Below are 25,331 nucleotides of genomic sequence, written 5' to 3' on the forward strand. Positions count from 1 at the left end.
AGCATCTAGATGAGTGTGTGGATGATGTGGTGGAAAATGCTGAAAGATTAGAAGATAGAGTTGGTAAAGGTGAAAATAAGGTTGATATAACACAGGATGAAATTACTATGTCACAATATAGAGACATGGAATTTGCTTTGCAAATAAGAGGTCTGAAGGAAAATTTGCAAGAGAATCTGAGAGAGGAAATAGCAGCAGATTTAGCTTCCATTTTGGGATGTGAACCTGAAGAAATTCTGAGAGAGATAGATAAAATTTTTAGGGTTAATTCATGGATTGCAAGGCAGAGAAATTTATCAAGAGATGTGGTTATTTATTTTTCCAAAAGATCACTTCGTAATGAAATTATACAGGCTTTTTATAAGCAGAGATTTCAAATTGCAGCTCAAGATGTTATAATTTTAAAAGAAATACCTCCAAAAATTCTTAGTAAAAGAAAGGATTTTGCTTTTTTGTCTGAGGAGCTTAAAAAATGACAGGTTCAGTTCAGATGGGAGTTACCTGTTGGAATAGTGGTGAACTATGCTGGGACACATTATAGACTTAATACAATTTTAAAAGTGAGAGATTTTTATACTTCTGTCCTGAAGGCAGGCTCATCACCATCTCCACAATCTAAGAGAATTGAAGAAAAGCTAGAAGAACAGCTGGTTGAAGGTGCAACATCATTAGTGGTAGGAGATTTGCAGGCTGAATCTACGCAACAGGGTTTGGAGACAAAAGATGATCCAAAGGAACAGAGAATGACTTGTGCAGCTCATAGACATAAAGAAAAAGAACAGCAAAAAGTGGATGCTGGATCTATAACACACTCGATTACTTCAGAGCCCGTGGGAGGGACAAGACTGAAGAGATCATCGACAACTGATCTCCAAGCAGTGTTCCAGAGGCTTCAAGCCACTAAAAATGGCAAAGTTTCTGACATGGAATGTTAATGGTCTGAATTCACCACAGAAAAGAAAAAGTATTTCACTATTTGAAACAACATAAAAATGATGTTGTATGTTTGTAAGAGACTCACATTACTTCAAAGGACCAAAAGTATTTGATTAACTCCCAGTTGGGATTACATTTTATAGCCTCTGCTCCAGAAAAAAAGGGGGTGTAGTTATTTAAGTGAGGAAAGATTTATCGGCGAAATTAATTGATTCTGATCCACAAGGAAGATATGTTATTATTGATCTATTATTATATGGTAAGAGATTTCTTATTATTGGATTATATGCCCCTAATCAACAACAAAAACAGTTTTACAAGTTGATACATCAGAAACTAACTCAATTGGATTATAAATCTGTTATTATGATTGGTGATTGGAATGGAGTTATAGATGCAAGTAAGGACAAGAAAAGATTTTCTAAATCTTCCAACCACGCTAAAATACCTAAAGTTTTTTTTTTATTTGAAGGATGATCTAGAACTCAGAGATATTTGGAGAGAATGGAACATGGAGGACAGAGACTTCACTTTTTTTCGGACAGGCATCAATCGTTTTCTAGAATTGGTTTTTTTTAATTACTACTGATCTCTTTTCTAGGGTCACAGTATAATCAATTGTTAGTTAGGTGGAGTTTAGATCAAAAGGTTGGTATTACTTTAGATGACGTGAATTTGGTAAAACAGATTAAAGATCAAACTCGAGCCCATATAAAGAGAATTTATAATGTTTTAATAGAATTGGATTCTGAAACGGAGTTAGTTAAAGATTGTATGGTAAAATGGGCACAAAATATTCAAGAGCCAATTCTATTGGACACATGGGAGACAATTTGGGTTAGAAATGTAAAATTTACTCAAGCTCAAAATCTAAGAGAAAATTTTTATAAAATGTTTTATAGGTGGTATTTGGATCATCAAAAGCTATCCTGTATGTATCCTAATTTTCAGCCCAAATGTTGGAGATGTGGAAGCTTAGATGCAACTTATTTTCATATTTGGTGGACGTGTAGAAATATAAAAGCTTTTTGGATTAAGATTTGGTGGAACATTCAAAAGATTTTTAAGAGAAAGATAAAGTTTACGCCACAATTATTTTTGTTAGGTGTAATTGTAGATTTTGATGTTAAAGAGATTAATTTGATGTTGAATCTTATAACAGCTGCAAGATTATTGGTGGGGCAATACTGGAAGAAAGATTCTTTACTTACTATGGAAGAATGGATACTCAAGGTGTCTAATTTAGCAGAAATGGCAAAAATTTCTGCTTATTTGAAGGACTACTCACAAGAAAGATATATTTCGGTTTGGAGAAGATGGATAGATTATACTCAGAATAAATTTGAGACTAAAAAGTATTATCTAGCTTATGAGTAAATTTTAGATTATTACTAATAGTTTAATATGGTAGAATTTATATTACTCTTAGTTTTATGGTTTAATTATATTATTATTTTCGTATTTAATTTGTTAATATTTACTTCGAAAAGGAGTTAAAGCATGTTATGGATTTGACTGTTTGTATAGTTAGGTAATGTTAGTTAGATTATGATTGTTTATTTGTAACCCTGTAATCAGCTCTGGGAACTGGGGGAGGGGGGAGGGGAGAGAGACTTGGGATATATATTGTATAAAATCTTTAAAACTTTTAATAAAAAAAATAATATTGCTGTTTTAGGATTCAGTAGTCCTTGACTTACAACTACAATTGAACCTAACATTTCTATTGCTAAGCAAAACAGTTGATAATTGTGTCCCATTTTATGATGTTTCTTGCCACAGTTGTTAAGTGAATCAGTGCAGTTGTTATTAACATGGTTATGTGAATCGGGCTTCCCCATTAATTTTGCTTGTCGGAGGGTCATATGACCCTGGGACACTGCAACCATCATAAATACATGTCAGTTGCCATTGTGATCATGCGTCCGAGGGGATGCTGCCATTGTCACGCTAAAAGCAGTTATTAAGCCACTTTTTCATGGTGATGTATCTTCGACTGGTTTTAGGTTGAGAACTACCTATGCTCAAAACTGGGTTCAAATGTTGGAGGACCTAGTTTGCCTAATCGTGGCTTGTTGAGCAAGCCATAATTGGCAGGATTAGCACATTATTCAAACCTTTTCAATCAGTTTTGCAACCTTAAATGGCAAGGTTGATCCAACAGACTAAGCAAAAGGGAAACAAACCCCATTAAGGGTTTAACCTGATGCGTGAGCTTTGTCAAGTTTTGCTGCTTGAAGCTGCTGCTTCTCTTTTATATGGTCAGATCAACTCTGGCATGAAAAGCAAGGATATTCAGACCGTCCTAGTTTTCATCTGAGATCAATGGTTGGAGGCATCCCTTTTGTGGGGTAAAAGGATAAAGAAACCCACTATTTCGAGAACTATTTCTCAGCGGACCCTTTAACTACAGGCAAACAAGCAGGTACAGACACCGCCCCTCCCTAAAGCTTGCCAGCTCACGGAGTAATAGGCGAGGGAGCGAGGCTATTTATAGAGCAATGGACGATCACGTGATTTCGAATGACGTCACTAAATGTTGTTGTTAGTGTTTGGCGGCGGTAGCGGCAGGCGAGCAAAGCCAGCTGCAAAGATGGAGGAGAAGAGGAAAAGGAGGAGGTGGTTGTGGTTATGAAGGGTTGCCGCGGCAGGACAGCCGGTTATAGTTTTCTTGTTGGAGAGGGGAGGGGAGTCAGGAAGAAATCGATCTGGGGTAGGCCGGGCCCAGTAATTGCAGCTTCCCATCCTGCACGCACATCTGCAAGGAAAGCAGCCGCAGCAGCAGCAGGAACGCGCCATTTTTCCCCGGTCTTCTTCCAGGTAAAGAAAGAGAGCGGGATGGCTGAAGCGTGTCGGCGGAAAGCTTGGGGTTGGTGTTCCCCACGGCGCGTACTAGCTTGCTTGCTTGCTGTTGCTGCTGCTGCTGCTGCTGCCATCGCCGCCGCCCGGCCCGCCGGTGGCTTGAACGCTGGAGGTTCCGCAGCTCCTTGCCAAAGAAAGGATCTGAAACTGCAGAGCGGCACACGGGGGGGGGGGGAGGTGGTGGCGGGATCCGCGCCTCGCTAGGGTCTTCGGTGGGCCTGAGGCTTTGCCTAAAGACGTGGCTGTGCGAGCCAGGTGAAAAGAGGGTGGAAATGGAGAGGCTGAAGTGCACCCGTCAGAAAACTAACGGGTCGCTTGCGGGGCGATCGTGTTGTTCAACGCGTAGAGCACACAGTCCAGGGTGGAGTTGGGGTGTTGCTTCACAAGAACACTCCGCCTTCCACCCTGTCATTGAAGATTGTGGCTCGCTTCTCTTTTATGGAGCAGTCCAAAAGGGGCCTCCCCCCCAAAAAAAAACTGGTGCTGTTGATAAACTCTTGGATTACAACTGCCACCATTGGAAGAAGGATCTAGCGAATACTTGACTGGGAATGTTGGGCTTTGTAGTCGGACATATCAGTAGAATTCCAGATCGGAGAAGAGTAGGGAAAGCCTCGGATGTGGGGCTGCGCCTATAACAATGAAAGACTTCTTGACTCTAGCGCGGGGTACGATTTACAAGACAGACAAAAATGGGTACGATTTACAAGACAGACAAAAAGAATAGATTTGAGCCTTTTTCAAAACACAGAAACTGACCCTGTTAGTTGCTGTGTTTAGTTCACCCCCTCTTCTGAAGGGGTGGATGTTTTAATCTGATCTCTTCCTGTTGTTTTGTGCATTCTTCCACTAGTTCAGTGGTTTTTATTTCTGTATTTCAACATTTTTAACTTGGTTCTGGGAATTCTTTTCCAAATCTGTCTTGTGCAATTTGTATGAAATTGCTAAAGCAATAATAAGTAAGAATAAAAAAAGGACTTTAAGCATCATTGTTTCAAATTTTGTGGCATAATATATTGACTTACTCTAAACCCCTTTTCATTCTTTGTTTGGGGTTTCCTTGTGCAATTTTTCTGATCTTTGTGGCAGTAATAAGAACATAATAGTTTGAAGGTTGATTGTGCAAAAAATAATGTTCCTGCTGATGCAGACATCACATTATATGTTTGTATCATGTAGAAGAATAAAGTGAAGGTAAGAGAAGAAAATAAATATGGGCAAAAGAACCCTCTAGGTTCCCCTCCCGTTTTATTTGCATTTTTATTTTCTTTTTTACTACTTTGAACCTTGACAAAGCTTTTCTGCAATCTGGGAACTGTTCTTTCCTATAGCATGCCTTGAAATGTAAATGAGTAAGACTTAATGAATACCATGTTGATAAACTGTGGGAATATTATTCTGCTGCAGGGCAAAAGCAGGAGTTTTATGGTATTTTAAAACTAAGATATATTATGACATACATCTTGATGACCTAACAGTCATTTGATTAGATACAATATCAAGTTAGTAGAAACAAAATGGGACAAAGGGCAAAACCAAAAAAGATAAAAAGAATGTTTACAGTATTAATTAGTAATGTTGAGACATGGTTAGATCTAGAATGTGGTGCAAATACAGTAGTGGGATTCAGCCAGTTCGCACCACTTTGACAGAACCAGTAGCTAATTTTTTGTTGCCCAGGTCCAAATGGACTTCCAGAAGTGGCATCCATACAGAAAACCGGTTGTTCACATATTTGAATCCCACTATTGTGTACATGTTTCCTACTTGGAATAGAATATTATTTTATTTGGGCAGTTCAGCTGGCAATCACTTTCTTTTGATGAAATTTTGAATAATTTTTTATTGAATAGATGCATACCACATTTATGATGGCTACATTTTTTTATTTGTAGGCAAAAACCATATGCATAGTTCCCAGAAAACTTGTTTGTCTCTTAAATAAGATAAATCAGCTTCTTGTTCTCTCATGCTATGTTCAGAAAAAGTAAAAAAGACAGCAATACGAGAGTAATCAATTATAGGTAGTCCTTGACTTACAACCACAATTGAGCCCAAAATTTATGTTGTTAAGTGAGACATTTGTTAAGTGAATTTTGTCCCATTTTACGATCTTTCATGCTACAGTTGTTAAATGAATCACTGCAAATGTTAAGTTAGTAACATGGTTGTTAAATGAATCTGGCTTCCTCATTGATTTTGCTTATTGAAAGATTGTAAGAGGTAATCACATGATCCTGGGACACAGCAACGGTCATAAGTATGAACCAATTGCCAGGCATCTGAATTTTGATCACACGATCATGGGGATGCTACAAAGATAGTAAGTATGAAAAATGGTCGAAAGTTACTTTTTTCAGTGCAGTTGTAACTTTGAACAATCACTAAATGATCTGTTGTTAAGTCGAGGGCTATCTGTATATGGACTGCTGAGTTTGCAGGTTTTATATTAGTCTTAAGAACATCTTTCTAGCCATCTTAAGAACTGAAGGAAGTCAAATATCTTTCCTCTACCTATTTTTCATATAACTGCAAAACAACTTAAAATGGTTCTGAAGTATTAATATGCAAAACTGCCTGTAAAAACAGCTACATTGTCTCTAATCTTCTAAAGATAATATTTGTAAGCTTCATCACCTGATTTTTGAGATCCATGTGATTAAAAGTTCTCAAATACTTTTTGGGTTATTTTTGTTGTAGCTATTTATTATCATGCCTTGATAGCACAGTTGTTTCATATTTATCTATGTTCCCACCACCCTGCAAAAATTGATTCCATGGCAATATGTGCATATGTATGGTTATATGGGAAATAAGCAGAGTTTAATTGCTGAGGCTGAATTTGTATTTGGGCTTCATTTCTTGGGAGAGTAAAATCAGAGAATTTATTTACTTCCCTTTCAGGGTCTTCTTCCCCAGTTGGTAGAATGATAACAAAAAGCAACAGTAAATGGTACAATAGTTGCACTGATTTTTTAAATCAAAGTTTAACTATGGTTGTTCCTTTAATCCATTTCTTGGTTCTAGAGTAAGAAATCAGCTCTGAACAACACGATTTCACAATTAATGAAAGCAGAAGGACTATTTAATGAACAATCCTCATAGTTAACCAAACATTGTCTTGTAGCTCCTGGATTCCAGAAAGTTCTCTGTTTGAAAAAGGTAACAAGAGAAGTAGCAGACCAAAAAAAGCCTGCAACAACACTAAACAACCTATGACCTGTAAGATCAATGCTTTCAGAGATATTTACTTAAAAAGAAAAACAGAATGAACACTGGCAGGTAAAAAAACAGTGGAGTGGGAGCAGTTTCTGATTACCTGCTGACTTCCCCATTGACATTGCTTGTGGAAGCTGGTAGAAATCTTTCCTCCACAGCTCACCCATTAAACTTCTTGCTGCTTTGTCGGGAGAAGTGGAACAAAGAGAGCCATTGACCACCTTTGTTCCCCGTCCAAGGTATCTCCATGGGAGGGTGACTGAGGTGCAGCATAGGTCAGGAAGGTGCATGGGTGTGCACAAGAGGTACTGCAGAGGCAGGAAAGGTCTGTGGAGCTGGGCAAGTAGCTGGCACAATGCAAGTGCAGAGGAGCTGGGGAGGCTATGTGGTTGAGAGAGCTAGAACAATTTGCAACTTTTTCTGTTAGCTTCTCCATTGCCAATGCTCCCTGCCAGCTTCCCATAAGTAAAGATTTTGCTTGTGGGTAGCTGGTAGGGAACATCAGCAATCATGATTGAGTTTACACTTCCTACCGGCTTATCCATTGACTTGTGGGAAGCTGACAAGGAACATTGTATTGAGAACCACTTAACTGTGATTGATCACAGCAGCACAGTGGTACTGAAGGACTCACAGCTTTCCTAAATTTCATTACCAAGCAGTAATATGTCTCAGCATTTGGTACGTTAGCCCCTTTAAGGCATAATGATTCAATAATTGTTGCCCTATGATGCAGTTGAAGGTTACAAATGAGCTAGTAGACATGAGAGTTTTAGTGGTATATAGATAGAATGGATAAGCTGCCTTTTGTGCTTCATAGAGAGCTTATTTTTGTTTCTTGTTTTATAACCTAAAAGTGTAGGACACTGACCTCACTTGTTTTCATCAATTTGTCACAGAATATTTTAACAGTTCAGAGGACATTTTGGGGACAGATATAATTGTTCTCTTGGCAGTTCTTGATCATGGAAGTTATGTCCTGATTCTTGGTACTTTTAAGCAGTCATACTTTGATTTTTCTCCTAGTCTCTAGCATATCATTGTTCTAGTCCACCCTAGCATGATGTTACACTTCTGTATAGCTGTGCTTTCCAGTGGACTGTATGTACTTCATTAGTCTAAGTATTCATTCAGTAGGTTATTACGGTTATTAGGCATTATGATTACTAGAATGGGTAATTTGCTATAGCCAAGTCTGCAGACAGGTTATATTTCATTCAAACATGGATTCTCTCCAGTTATTCCATATTTTTTGTCTATGCAAAATACCCTATCAACAATACGTGGTTATTTTATTTAAGTACAGTTTTGTTTTGGAATGGGCTAGCAGGCATCAGTTGCCTATAGCAGCGGCCCCTAACTTTTGGGTACCAGGGACTGGTTTTGTGGACAGAAATTTTTCCATGGAGCTAAGGGGGGCATGGTTTTGCATGTTGCCTGCATCCCATGGACAGGGCTTTGTTTGTTTGCGTGGCCTGGTTTCTGGCATGCCGTGGCCCAATGCCGATCCATAGACCGGGGGTTGGGAAGATCTGGTTACAGAATATAATGGAGAATGTGTGGAAATTGCCTCTGTACTACCTCATGGAATCTGGTTTTGATAGTTTTGTCATATCTACCTTGTCAAAATATGAAGAAACTTCACCTAGAACTGAGTGATAAATCCTTGAGGGTAATGGGTCTCTTTGCTCTTCTCTAGTAGGTGTCTATCTGAAGCACCTACCAAGAAGGCACCTTGATCAAGCACACTTGTACTCTACTACCACTCTATTACCCATAGAGAGTTAAATGAATATTAAGTTTCTAGTTGATGTGTATAACATGCCATGCTTTGGGTACCTCACAGGGCAGTTAAGAATATGACTTGTTGAACAGGAAATACCTGGTTCACAAAGATGGTCTTGCTGAATGACCATAGGCGAATCACTGTTACTTTAACCTGTCCCATCCTTAACTGCCATGTGTAATGCAAAGAAAACAATGTTGACTGTTACAAAGCTGCTGAACAGGATTACCAGAAATATCATGTTCTAAATCGTGAACATATCACTTGTGAAGAGAGTTTTCAATTAGATGACCTTAAGTTTTTTTCCTAACACCACTTAAAATTTCATCTCCAAATTTCTACCTTGACTCACTTCTTCCAGTAAGAAAAAAAAGGTCTGTTCCTTACAGCAGAGGTCACTGGACCGTTGCTTGAATACTATAAATCAAACGTCCCCTAATAAATACTAGAAGTAGTGAAATACTGTCATCTGTAGCCTTACGTTTTCCCCAAATATTCTTAGAAATGGGTAGGACAACTATGTATAAATTTCTGTTGCTAAGCAACACAACTGTTAAGTGAGATTTGCACTATTTTACAACCTTTCTTGCCATAGTTGTTAAGTGAATCACTGGAGTTACATTAGTAACAGAGTTATTAAAAGAAACTGGCTTCCCCAATGACTGTGCTCATCAGAAGATCACAAAAGTTGGTCACATGACCCTGGGAGGTTGCACAAGTATATGCCAGTTGCCAAGTAACCAAATTTTATCGCGTGACAATAGGAATGTTGCAATGGTCATAAATGTGAAAACTGGTCATAAGTTTTTTTTTAGTGACATTGTAAATTCAAGCAGTCACTAAATGAATGGTTGTAATTAGAGGATTCGCTGTATTAGCATTTGTCCTAGATATACATATCAGTTTTGACTTTTGCTGTCTCAATGCTTCAGAGGGGAAAAAAAAATCCTCATTGGTCTATATTTTGAATTTTTTTCTGTAAGCAGGTCAGAGGTATCCTCGACTTAAAATTATTTGTTTAGTGACTGTTCAGAGTTATAGTGGCACTGAAAAAAGGGACACATCTATATTTCACATTTATGACCATTACAGCATCCTCGTGGTCACGTGATCAGAATTCGGACACTTGGCAACTGGCATGTATTTATGATGTTTGTAGTGCCCGACGTCATGTGCTCAATTTTTATGACTTTCTGACAAGCAAAATCAATGGGAAAGCCAGATTGATTTTAAGAAGTTTGTTACTAATTTAATACTGCAGTGATTCACTTAACAACTAGGGCACGAAAGGTTGTAAAATGGGGCAAAACTCATTTAACAACTGTCTCACATAACAACAGAAATTTGGACTTAATTGTGACTCTCAGTTGAGGACTACTACAGCCTACCTGAACTCAATGCCTGAATATGGCATTTGAGCCATATGAGCCGAGGTGGCGCAGCAGTTAGAGTGCAGTACTGCAGGCCACTTTAGCTGACTGTTCAGCAGGTCAGCGGTTCAAATGTCACCGGCTCAAGGTTGACTCAGCCTTCCATCCTTCCGGGGTAGGTAAAATGAGGACCCAGATTGTTGGGGGCAGTGTAAATATATATATATACATTGCTTACTGGTGTACACGCTTAGAGAGTGCTTGCACTTAAAGCGGTATATAAGTCTCATAAATAAATAAATAAATAAATCTCCATGCCTTTATGCATTAATATTATATATTACAAACAAATTGAATGCTGAACTGGAAAATTAAGCCAAAGGCTTTGATTTTTCCTTTTCCTTGCCACCAATGATGAAGCTGCTGCTGTGCTGAGAACCTGAAATGTGGCTTGATACTGTTGTGAACTGCACAGAAGAGCACGTAGTTTATTGTAAATAAGCTTAATAGCCAAAACCTTGAGTAATAACATTGGCATGCAGGAATTAAAGCTCTGTGATTTAGCCTATCAATGTAATAGTAGCCTTGACCATGTCTGCTGCACATGCTGTGCTGTGGGTATCAGTTCATTCATAACTTATTTATTGTATACTCCTTGTGTTTTTGTATGAGTGAGTAAAACAGTTGATCACTTATTTTGTTTCTGTGGCACTTGTGGATTTGTATGTGCAGGCAGTGTCTAAAATAAACTTGTAGGAGAAGAGCATAGATTCATTTTTTCCTAGGTGTCTGATCCCTATTGTGTAGTGTGCTTGTGAAATGGTTAAATGTTCTTTCGTATTTAATCCTTTGATTCTACAATCTGTATATTAGCTATAACCCAGTGGTTCTCAACCTGTGGGTCGGGACCCCATTTGGGGTCGAATGACCATTTCATGGGGGTCACCAAACCATGCTGTCCGCCATTTTTTCCCTTTTCCCTAGCTGTCCTACTCCCTCTTATTGGTGGCCACACCCACTTGGGGGTCACCACAACATGGGGAACTGTATTATGGGGTCACGGCATTAGAAAGGTTGAGAATCACTGCTATAACCTGACTTGGGCTCACTGTCCTGAACTATCTGCTCTGCATTTGATAAAAACAGTCCTTCTCTTTTGCCTTAGATTCTCTGATTTTATCAAGCATTGTTTTCAGCCAATCAGTGAATCCATAAGAGAAAATTCATACTGAGGTAAAATAGTCAGATACATAAACAACATCCATAAGAAATGAAGATACTTGTGGCTACTTAGCCAAATATACTGTAATAAAAAGGTGCTGACTGGCAGTATTGAAAGGAGCATATAATATAACAATCTATCATTGTTTCGCTACAAATGTGATGGTGAGCAAGATTAAATAAACTGTTTTGAAATGGGGCATTCTATAATGCCTGTTAACTTCTTTTGCAGTACAGGTTGATCCTGACCAGTTGGTCTTTTTCTGTTAGGCTAAGAAATGGAATATTAATTTTTTGTCCCCCCCTTTTTTTTTTTTTTCTTCTCCAAGGGCTCCCAAGAAGGATTTCCTTTTCTTTTCAAGGGATGTCCCTACAGAATTGGCTAAACAGCATTTGACCTTTCTAACTACCAATCCCCATCCTTAAGTGAAGGCTACCTTAGATCCAGCTCTGAAAACTACGGCCTCCTCCTTCCTGATTTGTCATCAATCAGCCACTTACTAAGAAGGAAAACATGAGTTCCAAAAATGAATCAGGTAAGTAAAAATCAGGCAAAAGTGACTGAAAAAGTAAGACACCTGGGTAGTTTTCTTGGGCTTTGTCAGTTTGGAACAAGAGATGTATGACTTTGGGCTGGTGAAGATGTTGCTATTTCTGATTCTGTTAATGAAGGTCAGAGATTCATTTGGGAATTTGCATCTCTTTATACTTTGCAGTAATTTAATTGATAATGTATTTCAAACTATCTAATGTTGCTGCAGTTCACTGAGGAGTAACTACTGCAATCTCTCCTTGGTTTGTTATAATTAGTAAGAGATTGAAAGTTTCTAAGCAAGCCTTTTACACACACACACACACACACACACACACACACACACACACACTTATGACATGCAATCCAGGAAAAAATTAAATATAACCAATGATGATTTTTTTTCAGAATACTTCAAAGTAATCTCTTGTGGTTAAGTATGAATGATACATACATGCTACAAATATGTACATTAGTGGTGAATCAGAGGTAAACTGCTGATGCGGAAACAGCCTCAGTGATACTGGAGTACAGGCAGTCCTTGGCTTATGACTACAACTGGGATCAGATTTTCTGTTGCTAAGCAAGATAGTTGTTAAGTAAGTCATGCCTGACTTTACAAGCTTTTTGGTCAAGCTTGCTTGTTAAGCAAATCACTATAATTAAGTGAATTACATGGTTTGGCTTCCCTCATTGATTTTGCTTGTCGGAAACTAGTTGTGAAGGTTACAAGGCAATCACATGACCTCAACATGACTGCCACCATTGTAAATAAACACTGATTGCCACATGACACTGGGGATTGCTGTGATGGTTGTAAGTATGAGTACCCGTTGTAAGTCACTTTTTTCAGTGCAGTTTTAATTCTGAATAGTAGATAAATAATAGTTGTAAGTTGAGAACTACTTGTATGGTGAAGTGTAAAGAAAATCTGACTTCTCTGTCTGCTTGACTCCCACTACATTGTATATCATTTACAATATATAGAACAGAATTGCAGTTGCATTGGCTTGCATAAAACGTTATCCTAATTCAGTACCCTCTGGAGATGCTGGGGTGATTCATGGCTGTTTGGAAAATTGTGGTCCTAATAAATTTGGTTGAGATCATTTGGGGAGGCTGTCTGACTTCTACATGCATTTTCAGTTGTTTTCATTTCTCATTTCCTAATTGCTTTTCAGTTTTAGACAAAGTCATCCTTTTCCATATACATTCTTTATAATATGCTATCACTATTTGTGGAAGAGAATTGCATCTGATGATTGAGTGAATCTCTCAAGCTTACAACACTTGTGTATTTTAACACTTTTTGAAATTGTTGAGATGCAGAGTAAAGCTGCTTCTTCAGAATTGTGGAGATGGACAGATTGATATGGAATAAATTACTCTTTAGGCATCCCATCCTCAGACTGTTTTTTTTTCATATCAGCACTTTGAATTTAATCTGAAAAAAATATTAGTGATCATTCCTCTTGTCCTGTATGAATATGTACAGTACTTGCTTATTTGGACATCTGTCATGATCTCATGTTTTGGGTTTTCCAGCTATGAAATTACATTTTCTACTTTTATATTGATTTTTAAATTGGTTTTGCCCTGTGTGCAAATGATTTGAATACTTTCAGAATGGATATGGGCGTATAAAATATTTGATTGACTTGTTGAATCTTTCCCGAGAAGATTAAAGTTTCCTTCCTTCCTTCCTTCCCTCCTTCCTTCCTTCCTTCCTTCCTTCCTTCCTTCCTTCCTTCCTTCCTTCCTTCCTTCCTTCCTTCCTTCCTCACTTTTATTATTTTTATAAATAACTCAAGACGACAAATATACCTAATATTCCTTTCTCCTCCTATTTTTCCCATCACAACAACCATGTGAAGTGAGTTGGGCGGAAAAAAGAGTGACTGGCCCAAAGTCACTGAGCTGACTTTTATGCCTAAAGTGGGATTTGAACTCACAAAGTCTGACGTTTTCTATCCTAATGCCTTAACCATCAAGATAATTTACTTCTTAGTGCTTTCTTAGCTCAGTGTGTTTTATCTTCGGGAAGTGACAGAGAATATATATCTTCATAGGACAGATTAATGTAATCTAGCTGTTGATGGCTTTTCTAATTGGGGAACTCTGTAACAATATATAACAAAGCTATTTGCTTTTAGCTTATAGTTCTTGGTCAAACATGAATTGCAAATAATGCCTGTTTGGGGAAAATAAGAAATATTTTTGGACACCATATGGAAAGAATTTTGTAGGGTGAGGAATCTACTTAAATTTCATACATTATTTGCAAGTAATTAATATACTTTTCCTGTAGAAAAAGAACAAAAAGAAATGTTCTCTCAACTTTTTTATTCAGAAGAAAAGAAAATAGTGCTATTCCTAAAGAGTGTATTGTGTTCAAAATCCATTGTGTGAGATAAAGAATGCAGCTTTGCCAATAAAATACTTTTCTTTAGTATTCTTTTTATGTTCATGCATAAATTTAAATATCCATAAGATTGTTTCAAAATTCATGAAGCAAGACCAAAAGGTGAGTTTAAAACTTGTGTTATAAAAGTTGCTGTAAGCATTAAAAGATATGCCCTATTAAACATGGTTAAATGAAGAATTAGTAGAGAAACATTTGAAAAAACAAAGCAATCATATTTAGAATTCTGCATGCTGTATTTTGAAAAGAGCATAAAAGTGAAAATAGCCCATTAAAATGTGCTGTAATCAGAGGGCTATATCTGTCTCTTTGATGGAGTACCTGGGTTGAATACTGTATAAATAAGTCATTTAAATTTCATTGATGTTTAGGTAAACTGATCTTTCCTGTTGTTTCTGACCTCAAACTGTCAATGGCTATGCTAGTTAGAGATTACTGGAATCAAACATATCTGAAGAAATTGGAGAAAGACATTCTGGACTGAAACTGCTCATCTATTGTCAACCTCATAAGATTTTTTTTTTTTAACTTGGCAAAATGGTAGAGCAATTCCTGATCCTAAATCCTAAATCTTAACGTATATGGATGGTTTAAAAAGTCAATATAGCAGCCATAATGATGTGATCAGAGCTTTGCAATATACATAAAAATAGATAAAGCTTCAATTGCACCATCATGATGGCTATCTTGACTTTTTTGACCATACCCTGCAGTCATCCCTGATATAGACTAATATATTAAGGATTTTTTTTTTTTTGAAAGATGGGATACAGATATTTGGGTAGGAGATTGGACAGATAAACTGGAAATGCAAGCTCCCTAGGCTGGCAAGGAAATGAAGAAAATAAATGGATTTTGGCTGATAATAGAATTACCCAGCTCCAAAGTACCTGCTTCAAATAATTGAAAGTTAAGGGCTAGGGCTGGGAAAATGGTAACTGCTCTGTCTGGGGAGAAAGAATATGGAGTTGTCTGTCAGGATATAACCCAACATGGGTTAGTGAAAAATTGAAATTGATAGAATGAAACTGAACAGCTTCATGATAGCATCATTCCTAGATAATGTTGCTCTTATACTAGAATTGGAAAAAATACAGAAGGAAGAACTGGTAATGCTAAAATAGGGAAAGAGCTACTTGGGATCCCTATAGAACATTTAAATTTTACAATGTAAGGAGACTTTCTGAAAACTGATAAAGACATGTTGAATTACACATGTAATTGAATTATTTTTATTTATTTCAATTGTGGGTTGAAAAGACTATTCTAAATTTCCTGGTCATTTTTCTTGTCCACAGTTATTGATTTAATTGATAAAATGTTCCATATAGTTTGCACATTTACTACATATATTTATTTAATATCTGTTATTTTTGGGCCTCTTTAGAGGCAACTCCTGAAAACTGACTGTTGGATATACAATATGACTAATGATTGGGGATAGCTTTAGCTTATTACTGCATTCCAAAATTCAATTCAGAAGGTCCACATTTGGACTATGTGATTTTTTGAGCTAATAAGACAAGGAGGTTAATGGTGGAATAGGAGCACTTTCCCAAGGGTCTTTTACTTCCATTTCTACCTTTATTTCTTGGGAGGAGAGAGGGAGTGTAATGCCAAAAATTGACCATTGCTGTTGAATTTCAGCAGTTTGATCTTAATTTCTGGTAAACTGCAAGTGGTTGTCAGTCCTTGCCTTAAATAACAGAACTTTTGCTGGAAACTATATAGAATGCTCGTTGGATCATTTCAACCTTAGTCATAGATTGCCATTGACTCCAGACTGTTTTCAGCCCACTTGTAGATGCCCTTGTTAATTCTGCTGCTGATTTCCACCTTAATTGCAGAAGTCAGTACTATGTCCATGATCTGCATTATGCAAAAATATATTTTCAAAGAAAATCTTTTTTACTTTTTATAGTAATTTTTATTTAAAAGGTTAATAATACAAAGATAATACACTAATACAAAATATGAAAAATAGGTTAAAAGTACAGAGAAAAATGAAATATGAAAAAGAAAACATAAAAAGAGGAAAAATTATAAAAGAAATGACATACAATTTTAAAAATTTTTATCTTTGACATTTAAATCCAGGATCTTTTCTTCCCATATCTCATCTCCTATGTATAAAGAAATTATAAAACCTCATTATTCTGTCTTAATCAGCAAAAGTTCATTAAGAATTACTAGTAGTAATATATAGTTTAATCTTCTTCAACTTGATCAATTTCATATTCCTTTAGTTTACTTTTAGCACAATAATATATTTCTTTCAAAATATAAAAATAGCCTTCTCAAATCTTATCTGGTATCTATAAACAAACCTTTAGAGATTCATTTCTTGTACCTAGTTAAAAAAAATTAAAAGTTACTAGAAACAACATATTAAGAAACTTGATCTGTAATCCCTTCAAATGGTGTCTCACAAATTATTTCTTATCATTTTCTCTTTGTTTCTTCCTAAAAATTCCTTCACAAATTTAATACATACCAGAAATATCTATCTTTGGTGATAGCCCAGTGGTTAAAATGCAGTATTGCAGGTTAACTGCCAACAGCCAGAAGTTTGATTCTGACCAGTTCAGGCTGACTCATCCTTCCGAGGTTGGTGAAATGAGGACCCGATAGTTTGGGGCAACATATTGACATTTGTAAACTGTCAAAAAATGCTGTAAAACTTTATGGTGTGATGTATAAGTCTAAATATTATTGCTATTGCTATTTATATTTAAACTGTAATAAAAATAAACCAACTTTGTACTCCTTTCCTTCTAACATATAGTCTCTCACTTCTCTCTGAAAATAAAACAAAAAACCCTATTTCATCCATTGCTCACTCAGGTTTTCTAGATCTCCAGAGCTCATATTGGGGAAGGAGAACAGGCCACTCCCCCATCCCCGGCATCCCTGCAGGCCACGTAGCATAGTCCCAGAAGTGGGTACCATTTTTAGAGTAGCCACAATTCATCGCAGCTTCTTCAAAAATGGAATATGTGACTAGGACTTTGCCATGTAGCCAAGAGAAACCAAAGGGTGGAGTGGTCTATTCTTCCTGAACATGAGCTCCAGAAAGCTACATAGATAGCTTTGTGGGGACCCAGCAGCTGCGATCCCCCTCATCTCCAAAAGCCTCCAGGACCCAGTGGGATGGGGGGAACGCAGCAGTGTCCTTACAGTCAGTTATAAAGATGAATCCATCCAAATTTTGTGCATGTTACTATGGGGAAGCTGCAGCAGCTAGAACTTTAAACTAGGCCATAAATAGCTTTGGATGGAGAGTGTCAGTTGTTACGTCAATCAGTTGCTAAATGCTAAGTTCCTTGACTTAACAACCATTCATTTAGTGAAAATTTACAAAAAGTTACAATGGCATTGAAAAAAGTGACTTATCACTGTTTTTCATATGACCATTGCAGCATCCCATGGTCACATGATCAAAATTTGGATGCTTGGCAACTGGTTCATATTTATGATGGTTGCTATGTCCTGGGGCCATGTGATCATTTTCTTTCAAGCAAATTCAATCAAGTAAAGCCAGATTCACTTAACAACTGTGGCAAGAATTCACTTAACAACTGTCATCTTAGCAACAGAAAATTTGGGCTCAATTATGGTTATAAGTCAAGGACTACCTGTATCAGACTTGCAAGATTCAGTTAATGAAGTCTTACCATAAAACAGAATTAGCTCATTTGGTTTTGTTCCTATTTAATCTACCTGAGAAGGCTGACATTGGATGTGCTGAAAGCGAAGCTATCTTTGGTCCACCATTGCTTCCCTGGTAGTCCATTTTCAAACAAAATCTTAAGTTAAACAATGCATTTATGTTTTCATAAATTGGTGGATAATTTAATTTAATTTGTTGTTGAAAGCTCGGCATAGCTTTTCATGTTAAGGATTAACAGATCTTTGTGGGGACTTCTTTAAAGCTGAACATCTTGATGAGTTGTACTTCAAAAAGTTTCTTGAAAGCCATGCCTACTCCAAACTATGAGGAAATTGATTGTGGTTCCATCAGCAGCATATGGTTGTGAAAATGTCTGCTTGGAAGGATGAGATCCAAGTCACAGCTTCACATTCCTGTCCAACCACAATCTCATTGATTGATCTTGTGCCAGTTCCTTCTTTTCCAGTCAATTTCACAAGATTATTGTGTAGCTAAAACTGACAAGGGCTAGATGATGGACTCTTTCTTTACATTGTAAATATGAAATCATAGAGCAAAAGCACTTTGCACATGTTCAAAGCTTTCTTTTGGTTCTGTTTGTTCAGAAGGCAGCCTTCCTGGTTAGTTTAAGATTTCAGGCTTCAATCCAAATTGAATTCATCCAGATACCTATTTTTTCCCTGTTAATGTTGTATGTAGCAGAGATAGTACATGCTGGTTTTCTCTTTGAATCAGTTCTTGATGTCCATATTAAAACCTATCAACAAATTACCAAGAGGTACAAGATGGCAGTTGAATGGTTTCCATAGCAACACCACATTTCTGTCTAGTTTATTCCCAGTCACAAACATTCCCTCTTTACGAAAGCTAGATCAACTGGAATACAGCCTCTTTTGTTGCCGCTGAGCCCTGCGGATTTAGCTGGCATGTCTAGATATGTTCAGGTGAAGTAAGGTCTTTCTGTCTGCTTGTTCGGGTTTTTTTTTTTTTCCTTTTAGTCCTTCTCCCTACTATACTTTTGTATTACACGTGGTAGAAATAAGCTTCCTATTTTCCTGAAGCTTTTTTCTTATGTTTGGAATGTTTTGCATAAGCTTACATTGACACTTGCAACAATGCAAAACCAAATCTGTTATTATTATTTGTCTGTATTAGAAAAAGTCACAAGGAGAGAGGGAATGATGAGTGAGCCTTATGTTGTGCTGAGTATTTCTACCTAAATACTAAATCACACTTTTTTTAAAAAAAAAATTAAAATGTATCAGAATGCTCCAGAATATGGAAAGAGTGCATGTCTCTCATTATTAGGTTAGGAGCTGTACTTTGGTGACAGTACAAAGGCTTTGCATGCAAGAAGTCTGAAGACCATTGTACATGAGGGTTTCAGATCAAAGGGTCATGGAGAAAGGAATCAAAAAGACTGTGCTAAAACTGTGGAAGTTAATGGCAAAGTGAATAAAATACTGTAATTTGGCAAGAGCAATGCTATAGGTATTCCTAAGGCAAGAATATTTGAGTATTACTGAACTACAACTTGCAGCATCTTTCACTAAAGCTTCTGGGAGTTGTAGTGCAGAAATAGCTGGAATACCTTAGTTATTCTGCTGGAAAGCATAGCTCTAGGCCATAGAATTGTGGCTAGGGAAAAGAGCTTGCAAAGAACCTCCCAATGTGTATATGAAATTTAATTTTTATCTCTTTTTTCAAAAGTCCAACTTTTTTCTTTTATTGGTGAGTATTACATTAATGAATATAGGTGGGAGGGGCATAAGATATACAGCATCGTGAAGTACCTTTTGATATCTAAATTTCAACTTTTTCACTGATGCTTTAAGACCTTTTGCTGTGAATTATTTTCAGTGCTCATGTAGGTGGATGGAAAAGCAATATTAGCATGAATTAAATCAATACATTTCTCCCATCATGGAATAATAAAATTACTTGTTAAATGTTTTACATTTTTATTTGGTTTTATTTTGCAAAGCAAAATTCCGACATGTCTTGCCAAAAGCAACATAAGAAATTTATTCTGTATTCAGCATGCCACATATTGTGGATTGGAGTAAAGGAGGGATGATGAAAACTATTCCAATAATTAAAGATCTAATCTTTGGAACATTACCTTTTATACTAAATATTCAGCAATAGAATTTGTAAGTCAAGAGGTTAAGTCTTAGTACACTTAAAAGTGTTGACATTTTCATGTCAATTAACAAGGCAGCACCAAATTCTCCCCACTCAATTTGATCCAAAGTTGAAACTCATTTAGAGGGGTAAAACATAGCAGTTATATATGGGCAATTTCTGCTTCTTAGCAAATTTCAGTATAGTTTAACAACTCCAGAAGCCAGTTTTTTCTTGCTGCATACTGATCAATCATTTAGGAGAAAAATAAATAGTTCTGTGAAGCAGAAAAACAGTTTATTTCAGAATTGCTGGTCAAAAGATCAAATCCCTCTACTCCATTACCAAGACATCTGGACATGGTAAAATATTTGGGAAGGGGAGCAATGGGACTGTGGTAATTGTGTCTGTTGTCTAATTTTTTTGGTCAATCTCCAGGCTAAATAATTTATACCATGTGGTACCCTTTTTCTTTTCCTTCCTTCAGTAGCATCTCTGTGCAGTACAGTGAGGAGCACTCTTCTCAGCTCCAAATTTATTTGAGCATTGAAGCAAAGGCCTAAAAAAAAAATCCATCTTTCTTCTTTTCCTCCATATTGTAAGCTGCTATTGGCTAACTTTGCCTTCCATCTCTTAGGTTACAAATATATTCTGTATATTTTTTAAAATGATATTTGTCAGAAGGGGGGGAAATCCCATCCAACTTCATTCTCATTCAGTGCCTTTTTAATGACCAACTATTTTAGCATTTTGTTTGTTCTAGATAAAAATACTCCATTTTTTATTTGAGTAGCAAAATTGCTTATCAGGCAAAAATAAAAACATTTAAATTTAACTTTTATTTTGGCAATCTGAGTTTGTTTCATATGATTTCATGAAGAGATCAGTGGTCTTGAAGGAGGTATGCTGTAATTAATTTCGACTCCTGGAGAATGACAAAAAATTGTTGCCTAAGTCAGCTTCTAACCAATTCTTGCCCCAATGTCCAAGAACAAACAAAAAGTAATATTAAGCTTCCTTAATAGAACTATACAATTTTCAAAAAAAGTACTTCACAGCATCCGGGGGGGGGTATAAACAAAATGGGTTGTTTTTATTGTTAAGGTAACCATATTGCTAGCAAGGTTGCTGTTTCTGGTTGTTTCTATCATATGTATAAGAGTGTGTGCACATACATCCATTTCATGGAGTGGTTGCTTTAATGATACAAAAAGAGGCACTTCATATGTACTCTCCTGCCTGTGAAGCACTTCTTGCATTGATTATGAACAGTCTTCCCTACTAACTTGTAGGGGAAGAAATGGAAAAAAAATAATATTCTATGGGGCTGGTTATTTAATGGGAAGTGCAACTTTATAGACAGCTGCAAGCACCACTAGGTGGTGCTGCTCAAATCTGGATGACTACTGGTAGGAGATGTTTGGGGAGATTTCTCCATGGGTTTTTTGCCCTTCATTTCCCCAGACTTTTCATTATTCACCTACTATTTTCTTATTGTTTTCTGTACACTTGAGTACAGTTTGAGGCAAAAAAATTATCTAGTGAAAGGGAGAGCAATAAGCAGGTCCTTCTACACTCAAGTCATATTTTTACTGTGTATTGCAGATCTTGTTTTACAAGTGCTGCTGAAGCAGACCAGAAAACCCATCTCTTCTAGCATTCTGTTGGATGTGATATCCAAATAGATATTGTTTTGAAGCCTATAGGCGGGGATTATAATTATCTATAAGCAATAATTGATCTAATGCAGTGTTTCTCAACCTGGCTGGGGAATTCTGTAAATCGAAGTCCACACATCTTAAAGTTACTAGGGTTGAGAAATACTAATCTAATGTGTTTTCTGCACAGTTTTCTGCACAGTAAGGTGGTAAGTAACATGTTATTCTCAAGCACTGCCTTCTTTTAATCTTAGTCTTTCTTCTTTTCTTATTTGTGGTATATCTGTTTGGGCAAATTAACCAAGCTTAAAATTTGCCTTTAAGATGATTTACATTCCTCTAAACTTTGAATGACTCTATGCTAGAATTACGAATACCGTAACCAAAAAAAAAAGCTTTATTCGTATCAGACAACCAGGTACAAGCACCCACATCATGGAATTTTATAGGACTAAAAGAAAGGCAACCTATCATTGGATTCATAGTTTTTCAGCCTAAGGAAAAGTAACAATCAAAACATTTATAGTATGTTTTCTAAAGGTTTACAGCAATAGATGCTGCAAATTATTTGAAGGAGAAGAAAAATCAGATACTTACTCATATTATTTTTAGGGATCTTTTCCCTTTCCATTTTCTCAGCTCCCCATCCCATCCTATCCTATATTTATAAGCAATGATATAGTGGTGACTTTGTTACTAAGCTCAAAAATTCATATTTCATTTTTTTCCTTCATTATATTATGAACAGTATGATTACACTTTACTTGGTAAGTTCTGTTAATGCTGTATTGAGCATTAACTGTACAGCTGTAGTTAATATTGTCCATCTATAAAAACAGATTTGTGGATAATACAGGAAGTTCTCCAGTTGCGACCATTAGGGTAAAAGTGGTGATGTTTATTAAGCAAGATGGTCTTGCCTTATGACCTTCACCCCCTGCTCTTCTAATATAGTGGATAAATGACTGTGTGGGTCATTAGGTGGAGTTCAGGGATGGGGGAGGTTCTGGGAGTCCTAGAATAGGCCCAGACCTACCTGCCACAGAACTCCCAAGGCCTCCCACACTCTCTGAGACACCTCGTGTTCTGCTTCCTTCCTCTTAGGGTCCCCCAGCCCTGGAGCCTCTTTCCTACCCACCAAGTCCCTGCAAGCCTCCTGCCCCCACTCCCTGATCCTCACAGGGCTTGGGCCTCCTCCCCACCCTCCATCACAATTGCACACTTATCTCTTGAAGCTCTTCAGAGGTCAGGAGGGGGAACAGGCTGCTCCTTTGCTAGGCCACATGATGCAATTCCAGAATCCATCATATTCTGAACAGCCGCATTGAAAAAAATGTGTTGGTGGAGCAAAGCAAAGCAGTCCATTGTTGGCTGCATTGTGCACCCCTGGAATCACCACCATTTTCCTAGCAGCGACATTTCAGTGTAACTGCTTGAAAAATGGCATCTACTTCTAGGATTGGACCATGTGGCTCAGCAACAGAGTGGCCTGTCTTCCTTCTCTAGCCTGACTCCTGAGCTTTGGGATTCTATGAAAAATGAGTGAAGAGGAAGATATGATGTCCAGTGGGGTGGGAAGAGGCCGAAGGCCTGTGGGGACTCAGTGAGGGGGATGGGGGTGGGAGATAGATAGGGTCTGCAGCATCCTTGTAGTAAGAATGAATGGCTTCAGGGGTGTTGCAGTGGCCCTTAACTTTGGACTGGTTTATGGGTAGCTTTGGGGGGGTCTGCTGTAACTTTAAACAGTTACTTACTGACCTGTCATAAGTTGAGGACTATCTGTAAATGTTGAAATGAAAAAAACAAGAGAAAGGTAGCAATCAAACTGAGATTACCTATAGCAATACAGCTTGCACAGATAAACAAATATGAGAAAGAACAAGGTAATTGAAACTATGCACAGCATCTCACTCCTTTGCTAAACTTAGGAGATGGATAAGTCCTTCTCCCCAGAGTACAATAATTGAATGGCAGCTAATCAACCCTCTTACTCATCAGCCAGTTGAAATGGAAATAAAAACTGCCTCATACCACCTTATTCCAGATGAATAATATACTGATTGGCATGGTTCTATAGAACAGGGCTTTTCAATCGGTGGTAGCGTACCACTGATGGTATATTGGCACCTGGAAGGTGATACTCTTCATGATAGGTTGAAAAGCACTGTAAAAAAAAAAGTGTAAAAAAAGTGTAGCATGGGTATGAGCTGAAGCGGCAGCAACATAGCAAAGGCCTATGGGAGAGCCAGCTGGAGCCGTGGTGTTGCTGGGGCTCTGCTGAGCACCCAGGATCTGTGGGGGCTCCAGCTGACTGGCACTTTTGGAAGCTGCACGCAGCCTGGGGAAAGGAGTCAGTTGCGGCTACAACAAAGACAAAAGGAGGAGGAGGGGATAGGCATGCCTGCGGGTTGTGTACATTTGACCTGGGACCGCCCTGAGACAGCGAGTATATGCAACAAATACATTGAAATTGCTAGTTATGTGGATTATTATAACTCAAATAATTTGGGATATGGATTTATTTATTTATCAGATCAGATTTCAGGTTTTAATTGTGCTTTGTTAAGTGATGGGTTAGGAAAGATTGCTGACAATTGTGGTTCCTTCTTGTTGCTGACTTCCCCTGTTTCAAGAGAAAGCAGTGTGTTAACCAAAAAGGCATGACCTGATAGGTTCTTTGTGTATATATTGTAAAAAAAGTTATTCATTGTAAATTTTTCTACTATTGTGTGCAATTACTACATGCTTTTAGAATTATTGCTTCATATTACTAATGGAATTATGTCTGTCCCCCCCAACTAAAATGATGGCCAACTAACTTATAATATTGACTTTAATCAGTTATTTTAGTTGTAATTGCTAAATGAAACTTCTTTTTGCAGGGACAGTGTATGTTTTGTTACTGGGAAGCAATATCATAAGAGCATTTTTGTCTTGCTTGTGAGCTTCCCAGATCCTTCTGGTTGACTAATTTTAGAATACCACACTAATCAGGTATAATTTGGTTTCTTACATTTTATAATGTGAGATAACTGGGTTTTTGATATCAGTACAATCAATGATCCTCTTGTTGCATTCTCAGATTAGACTGCACAATTCTGTGGAATGATGCCATATCAGAATGCATGACAAGGTAGCTAAGAGTTTAATTAGGTATTTATAACAGCAACTCTAGACAGCCCAGCTTAGCTTTATAAATATAAACCAGTGGAAGATAATGTTACAAAGCAACCACTGGTCTGTCTTGACAAAATAAGAAATACCATCACCAAATACGCAGCTGTTTGGAAAAACGATGTCAGCTAAATTTCTGAATTTTTTGAAGAATGTAAAAACCATACTGCTTTATAGTTTGTATAAGGAAAATAAAATTTCAGCCACAAATCTATGAATATGCAGTGATTTTACATTTATTTTTCTATCTATGCTTTCATTTTTCTTTGTAAATTGAATATTTTACAGTGTAGGTTATCTAGAAGAGAAACGACTCTTATTCCTGAGTCTAACAGAGAACATCGCCAAATATATGTC

At 37.2% G+C, this 25,331-nt stretch overlaps 1 protein-coding gene across 4 annotated transcripts in view; it reads left to right on the plus strand.

The window, feature by feature from the left end:
* Positions 1–3,472: 3,472 nt before the first annotated feature.
* Positions 3,473–25,331, plus strand: part of HDAC5 (histone deacetylase 5) — a 152,113-nt gene continuing 130,254 nt past the window's right edge. For 2 of the 4 annotated variants that reach the window (XM_039355851.1, XM_039355852.1), the window contains exons 1-2: positions 3,473–3,756; positions 11,724–11,930. In XM_039355851.1, coding sequence (XP_039211785.1) covers positions 11,909–11,930 — 22 coding nt within the window. In that variant the 5' untranslated portion in view covers positions 3,473–3,756; positions 11,724–11,908. The remainder of the gene's footprint in view (positions 3,757–11,723; positions 11,931–25,331) is intronic. The other 2 variants (XM_039355853.1, XM_039355854.1) reach the window with 1 other exon arrangement.

This window comes from Crotalus tigris, unplaced genomic scaffold, assembly GCF_016545835.1.
Source record: "Crotalus tigris isolate CLP2741 ecotype Arizona unplaced genomic scaffold, ASM1654583v1 scf7180000018762.419966263:882430, whole genome shotgun sequence".
Classification (NCBI taxonomy): domain Eukaryota; kingdom Metazoa; phylum Chordata; class Lepidosauria; order Squamata; family Viperidae; genus Crotalus; species Crotalus tigris.